The sequence below is a fragment of the Pangasianodon hypophthalmus genome, chromosome 12, assembly GCF_027358585.1.
Source record: "Pangasianodon hypophthalmus isolate fPanHyp1 chromosome 12, fPanHyp1.pri, whole genome shotgun sequence".
In the NCBI taxonomy this organism is placed as follows: Eukaryota; Metazoa; Chordata; class Actinopteri; order Siluriformes; family Pangasiidae; genus Pangasianodon; species Pangasianodon hypophthalmus.
Window position 1 is genome coordinate 26192741 of NC_069721.1, and position 8123 is coordinate 26200863.

The 8123-nt window shown below is 40.6% G+C and overlaps 1 protein-coding gene across 1 annotated transcript; it reads left to right on the forward strand.

Annotated features, from left to right (window-relative positions):
- Window positions 1-853: 853 nt before the first annotated feature.
- On the forward strand, window positions 854-5755 carry LOC128319456 (hepatic lectin-like). Its single transcript, XM_053238536.1, has 2 exons — window positions 854-890; window positions 5373-5755. Exons 1-2 carry the CDS (start codon window positions 854-856, stop codon window positions 5753-5755), a joined length of 420 nt encoding a protein of 139 aa, XP_053094511.1.
- The last annotated feature ends 2368 nt before the right edge of the window (window positions 5756-8123 follow it).

Below are 8123 nucleotides of genomic sequence, written 5' to 3' on the forward strand. Positions count from 1 at the left end.
ATTATTAATATCAGCATTAACTCCCTACTGCAGAGCGCTGATTTACTGTAGTGGAGCAAGTGGCAGCTGATGACCTGACAGATGTCTGCTGCTATCTGATCTACTATATAATTATTTTGCCATATGACTCAAATTTTTTTGTTGTTGTTGTTGTTGTTGTTTTTGTAGCTCTTTTGACAATAGATATCATCACAAAGCAGCTTTAAAGAAATCCAGATGTAGATTTTAGATCTAGATTCTTGATTAACAAGCGATATGCAACAGTGTGTTCTGTCAAAACTGTATAACATAACGTCAGACAGTGTGAAGTGTGTTTTTAAGGTGGTTCACTGAGAGCATATTGTAAACAGGACTACGAACAAAACAGTCTTTCACATTTGGATTCTATTATTACATGTTTTTTTTTTTAATAATCTGGCACGATAATGTTAGATTTTGACCACATGTCTATGAATCACAAGAGAGAAAATGAAGTAAAAAGACACAGGGGAAATGTCTTATGTGGGAAAAAAACATTATTGCCCAACTATGTGCTCTAGTTTAAACAATGGCCTATGGAAATCAAAATGGAAATCAGTATTGGCCACTCAGACCAAAAGCTCAAATGAAGGACCTGTTACGGTCATACGGGCAAAAGGGTGGATGCTTTACAAACGGAATACATTAACCTCAGCTAACCTCAGTTTCAAAGAGGGAAAGAAGCTCTGAGGACACAAGGAGTTCCTTCTTCAGGTACCTGATGGAGTCTGATGCTTCCTACAACTAGAGAGTTTAGATATTTCCTACAACTTATGTGTATGATCATTTATTTGACAGAAACTTATCTACTGAGACACCCAGGAATACATTTATGATGGAGAAGAGGATGTTCAAGCTCCTGTTTTTCACAGGTGAGAGAAAACATAATGGTGTGGTCAGCTTCACCTGTTTTACGGAAAAGGGGCACATAGCCTCTTCCTCCTTCACAGGTAGCTCTGCTGCGTGACATATGGCACCTCTAGCAATAGAAATATTTATAAAATTTAGAAAAAAATTTGGCTCCATTATAAAATAGATTTTTCCCACTAACTATTAGAAGAAAAACAGACAGAAGGCGCATCTCTAATATAAACCCATATTGTTTTTAATCAGAATGATTCAGTTATACCTACTAGATTTGATATTTATTAATGTTTTAACTGCCTAGTTAATTGAGAGAAGAGAATTTTGCACCACTTATAAAGAATGACCAGTATAGATTAAGATTAAATAAGTTTTGTGATTGCATGTTGTGTAGGATCTTTTGTAGTAAAGACATACACACATATTTAACATATTATAATTAGATAATGCATCAAATGCTTCTGGTTCACAACAAAATGTGATGCCAGTTTTGTTTAATATGCGTATATGAAAAATTAAAGGTAAATTAAAGGAAAAATGGATGAAGGCTTATTTCAGAATGGTGAAAACATGACCTGTTTGCGAGGTCCATCGCAGTTTCTTTGGTTTTCCCTTATGGAATCACATGAGAGAGTTTGCAGTAGTACTGAAGTTTTGAATAAAACATTGTTAGAAGTTTGATACTATGGGGACAGGGTCTTTCTGTTACTGTAAGGACCTTGGCAGTGTAACAACACACTCTTGGCTTATAATATACCTCAGAAATGTGACTTCCCTGTCTTGACCAAGAGATCGCTTTGCATATGTCTCTGCAACCCTTACTGGTGTGATGGATGTGCTGGATCATGGAGATCAAATAGATCAATAGATCATCAATGTACTCAATTACAAATTTTCCTAGCATATCTCTGAGCATGTCATCATTAATTAATTCTTGAAAGATTAAGGGCACATTGGCCAGTCCATAATGCATTATTGAGTATTTATGATTGTCCTGAGGTGGTACTGAATGTTGGGACATACAGAATCTGGGACAAACAACCAACCAGAGGGCCATTACCTGGTTCCGGTTGGGTGCGTAGGGGTCTTCTGGCAGCAGTCTCAATCTCCCATGTGACAGCTCCAACTATACAGGAAGGAGGGATGATAGTGTCAGGACTCGAGGGGGTTTCTTCAGGGGTGAATTGACTGGAGAGAGCATACGGATTAGTATTCTTCAAGCCAGGGTGGTACACGATGGAGAAATTAAACCAGCCGAAGAATAAGTCCCAGCGTGCCTGACAGGAATTTAGACATTTGGTGATTTGGATATAAGCCAAGTTTTTATGATTGGTCCAGACAGTGAACAGAGTCCCCTCAAGCCAGTGCCTCCACTCCTTCAGGGCCAGCTTCACTGCCAGCAACTCCCGATTCCCAACGTCGTAGTTGCGCTTGGCTGGGGTAAGATTTCGAGAGAAGAAGGAACACGAGTGGAGTTTTTGATCAGGGGCTGCACGCTGGGAGAGGATGGCCCCCACACCTGTGTCTGAGGCTTCCACCTTCACTATGAATTGCTGGGACAGGTCCAGCTGATTTAACACACGGGCAGAGGTAAATATTTCCTTGAGTATGCGGAACACGAGGTCAGCTTCTGGGGTCCAGACAAATGGAGAGAAGGGGGAGGTGAGCTTGGTGAGAGTTGCCGTGACCCTACTATAGTCCCGGAAGAACCAGGTGTAAAAATTGGCAAATCCCAGGAACCGCTGGAGTTGTTACAGGGAGTTGGGTCACTCGACGATGGCCCAAATCTTCTCCAGGTCAGCTCTAACCCGGCCGCTCGCCACAACAAACCCAGGAAGGTGACTGAGGGGGCATGGAATTTCTCGGCCTTGACGCAAAGATGGTTCTTGAGGAGGCACTGCAGGACTTGGCGGACATGAAGAATGTGCTCGGTTGGGGTGTGGGAGAAGATGAGAATGTTGTCCAGGTAGACAAAAACTATCTGGTTCAGAAAATCTCTTTCTCTCTCTCTCTCTCTCTTCACGCAGCGCTCCAAACCATCTGCAGCTGAGCCTATTTACCGGGAGCGCGCTTCCTCCGTCAAGCGCGTGTAACAGCCGATATAACGCGGCAGAGAAGCAGAGCTCGGGAAGAGTCCCTTTTCTGCTATCCCAATCAACGTGTTGTATAATTTCTGTTGAGCAAAAGTGTAATTGGTGAATCTGTTGTGTGAATATGAAGTGGCCATTTGATCTTTTTGTGAGTTAAAACCGTGTAGGGAGACGGGAGCCTGCTCATTTGGGTTTTACCCCCTTTCTGTTTTTCTCCTGTTTTTACGTTAGTCAGGGAGAGAGGTAAGACAACTGTCTTTTATTTGCTTTTCTTTTGGTAGGTAATTTATATTGTTTAAACTCTTTAGGAAGATTTGTTTTGTTTATTATTTTTGGCCTTGCCCTCTCCTGACGATTTGGTTGTTTTTTGTTTATGTTATTTACTTGGCTTTGCTAAGCTGGCAATAAAACCACTTCATGTGAGTATATTCCGTGTTTGGGTGCTGTTAATCAAAAGTGTTGTGGGTGTAAACTCGAGCTGGGATAGGAGAAAAGGAGATTTCTCCATGCTTGTTTTGCTGTCATTTTTCGTTGGCTAATTTTTTTTTTAGAGCCACATCTTTACTTTTTTTTGTGTTACTTCCTCCCCAACCACTAGACGAAGGAGGGAACGTAACAGTCATTAACAGGGGCCTGGAACACAGCTGGAGCAATAGTGAGGCCGAAGGGCATAATCAGGTATTCAAAGTGGCCTAGTGGGGTTTTAAACGCTGTTTTCCTTTCGTCCCCCTCCCTGATTCTGATGAGGTGATAAGTGTTTTGCAGGTCCAGCTTAGAGAAAATGGTGGTTCTGTTAAGTGGTTTGAATACGGAGCTGAGAAAAGGCAGGGGATACTTATTGCTTTATGCTTGATGCTTTTCAAGACACGGTAATCAGAAAACACAGGGAAACAACTCAGAGAAACAGAGAACAGGAAAACCATTTTTAACATTTTTTTGAGAAATATTACAGAGAGGACTCACTGCACTATCCAGATTGTCAAGCCTCCTTGGTACTTGGTCTGACTGGTGTCAGACTTCGGTGGGTTTGATGCACGGTTAAATTTATTTTGGACAGGCTTATGAAACCAAAAGGCAGAGCGATGCTCAAAAAATAGAATCAGTCAGGCAATCAACAAAGACTCTGGAAAGGGCTCAGGCAAACTCTGTAACTAGGCGAGTAATGTAAAACCGGGAAAGTAGAGCACAATATAAACAAGGCTTAGTAAAGTCACCATCTAAGTGCAGAAGCATGACTTCTCAGTGATCTGTTGCGTAGACCATGCAATCAAAGGGTTAGAGATTGTGAACAAATGTGTCATGTGATCACTGATGTGGTTTATAGTTCTTGACTTGGCTGAAGATCATGAGACTTTGCATTCTTCTGGCATGAAGCTTGTCTAGGCAAATGGGCAAAATGTATGTCTGTGACAAATTGCTGTAAACTCTGTAATCATGGCCCTTCTCAAACCCTGGCAGAAGGCAGTAATAATTACTGGCTAGATCGAACTGCTTCTAGCTGTTTGGCAGCTGACCTTTTTCCCTGCTTAAGGGTCTAGAGATGTTCACCTGCATTTTTGGCGTAGGAATGTGTTATGTGAAACAGTTCTAGGAATGCAGGTGCAGGTTTATAGATTCATTTAAAACAAATCAGATAGACAAACACAAGGACTAGGCACTACTCAGAATGAGAGACAGGCTAATGGCCAGGCAATTAGCAAACAGGCATAAACTAGCCAATGCTAAAAGGGTAACCAATAAGCAGGTTATCGTCAAAACAACAAGACAAAACATGCAGAGAAAAAAGGCCAGGAATCATCAAATGCACAAAGCAAGACTTTACACAGACACAATGTAAGTCTGAGTCGTTTAACAGGATTGAAGCTGATTGCAAACAGGTGAGTTTAACTAGTAATCAGGTGATTGTGAACAGGGGTAGGACACAGCTGTGATGTCATCACTATAATTGCTCGATGTGATTTCCAGAGCTAGTTACCAAAATTTGGATTTTCCACAACCTGTTTTCTAAAATTTTAAATACACTATACAACAAAAACAGCAAATTAAAGTCTGAGACCCTACGCAGCAAATCTGGGTTCATCATGAAGAGATCAAATCCCCTAGAAAAGTAAAACATACATCAATACTCCCCTGCACGTGAAAAAACAAAAGCGTCATGCTTTCAATTCTCTTGCTTAGCATTGTTAATTTCTTTACGTTGCCGTGGATATGTCACTGTCAGTCTGCTCTGACACACCCACACAGTTCTGATCAGGAGGAAAGTAGGATTTTTAGAGCATTCACCTATAATCACAGAGTCATAAATGATATGGATTTCTTGGATCTTGGTGGATGCTTATTCAGTGATATTGTTGTATTATGCAATTATGTTCATGGAGGCTTTAAAACTCCTCTCCACAGGAATCATCCCCCTCGTCCTGTCTGTGTCTCGTAACTACTATCTGATCCAGCAGAGGAAAACATGGAGTGATGCTCAGGCTTACTGCCAGGCCACTCACACTGACCTGGCTATCGTTAAAAGTAATGATGACATGATCCGACTTCAGAACGAAGCACAGAGACAACAGTTCAATTCCAGCGCTTGGATTGGACTCTACAATGACGTCAACAGCTGGCGCTGGTCCTTTGGAAATGAGCCTCTGGGAAGTATGAACAAATGGGCTGCTGGGGAGCCTAACAACTGGGAAGGAAACCAGGAGTGTACTGTGATAGCTCCTGGGGTTTGGTATGATAAAGCCTGTACTGAAAGATATCCGTTTGTGTGCTTTGATGGTGAGGACTGAAGTATGCTCTCAAGTTATATTAAATATATACCTGCATCAGTACTGAATTTATATACAGTATATGGGTCATTCAGTGTCAGTTCAGATCGGGATATTGCTGCGTGTCTCAGAGTTTGGTCATTCCTTTTTTTTTAATTTCTTACTTGTGACTTAAAATCAAAGTCTGTAAAGTATTTTGGCTGAATACTAAAGTCGTATTTGTTCACTCCCCTGAATAATATCATATTTTTCAAGTCACATTTAGGATTTAATATCACCAGAAATATTATTCTTGAGATGTTATACTTGTTTTCTATCTGTCTATATGGAGAAGTCACCACAGAAGCCATGTTATCTTCTTGGAGTGATATTAGGGGCTTATTACCATATTTAATTTACTTTGTGTCAAGGTCTGAGGTCCGAACAATTAATACAATTAAAGATATTGACAAAATCACATGGCAAGTTTAAATATTGGTGCTATTCTGACATGCCCAGATGGTGAGGTTTACTCACTAGTATAATCAGGAAAAATGGTGTGAAATGTGTTTGAAATAAGTTGCAGTGTTTAGATTTATCTAGATTTGAGCCTTATTTTTGCTTATAAATATAAATTTGTCTATACATATATAAACTAAACTGTTTGACTGGATCTCAGACTTCAGCATATTATTTCAGGTGAGTTACTTGAATTTACCGTTTCTGGATATTAAACAAAAAAGCAAGTTATAAAATTATCTCAATTTATCAGAAATGTAACTGAAAGTCAATGTCATAAGGGGAGTCCAGAGATGGATGCAAAGTGCAGAACCTCTTTAATGGGGACAAAAAAAACAACAATCAAGAAACAAATAAAAATACAGGGGGAAAAAAAACACTGGGACTCAGGGAGCTAGGCTAAAGCTAGGCTAAAGCTAGGCTAAAGCTAGGCGAGAAACCAAAACTATACACAGAGCAAACAGTAACCAAAACCTCACCACACAAACACGAATATAACTTAATGTTCCCACAAACCAAGGGGCAAAACATGGAACTTAAATAGGGCAGATAATGAGGAAATTCAAAGCAGGTGTGCTGGATTATGACAGGAAATGAAGCAAACAACAGAAGTTCTTCGCAGTGAGTAAGAGTGCCCTCTAGTGGTCCAGGATGGAACTTTCCCTGGTGGCCATGACAGTAAAAGAAGCTTGAATTAGTTCAAGTTCTGACGTGAAGTACTGCGTGCTCAGTGGCTGCACACAGAAACATGCTACAGTGTTTGTGGCATGTTGGTAGGTTTACATCATCAGGCAAGATACTACGCAGATTTACAGGCATGAACTTCAAAACAATGTTGAAGTAGGATGTTCAGTCTCGTCTTCAACAATAAGAGCGAATACAAAAGCCCACCTAGGAAGCCAATCTCTATTCTGAATCGAGTACAAATTACAAGTCATGGCTTCTTGTTGTCAGGTGGCAGAGACGGTGACAACTGCAGAGACTGTTTTTATTTAAAACGACTGGCAATATCACACAAATCCAAACCACTAGGCAAAGGTGAAAAAGAAAGAAAAGGCAGTGGGTCAGACAGAGTATCCACGATCAAGGCAAAAATCCAGAAACACGAAAACACCAGAAATAACAAACATGAAACTTGATACGTCAGGTGAAAAAGTCAGAGCTGAACGAGAACGTCATGCTGTAAATGAGTGTGGAGCGTGCGTAAGGAGTGTGTGGTGTGACTGAATGCAGGTGTGTGTAATCAGTAATTGACATGACATGACATGAACATGACAGTGAAAGTGGCAGGTAGATGTTGTAGTCCAAGGTGTCCATGTTTGCAGGCAGAGGTGCATTGTGGGAAGTGGAGTCCAGTGCAGATTCAGGCGTAGACATGACACTTGTGCTGTAGCTGTTTTCTGATAGCTGGGGCAGGTGTGGCACAGAAGAGTGTGGCAGTAGGACAAGGCAGTAGGACACACAGGACAGGAAGACTAGCACAGATACTGGACTAGCTTTTGAGCATTTCCCTGCAAACAATCAGTGACCATCTAAACCATCATTACCACGCCACACGCCACACGCCACACACCAGCAGGATTTCCAAATGTTTGAACAGTCCTAATACGTATATAGCCTATATAGGATCTTATAGAATAAAGTATGTTTTTTATAGCTGTTTTTAGCTTCCTGACAAGCTAGGATATGCGAATAAAAGAATTTCACTGTGCTGTAATGTATATGTGACAAAATACAGGCTTCTTCTTCAACAACTCTTTCTAAATTGACATAGAAAGACCCATATACTAGAAATAGTGCAGAATCTTGAATACTGAATAATAAACTTACTGAACATTTCCTTTCAGTGTCCTTTCAGTAAAAATTCTAAAACCTTTTTACAGAGAATAAA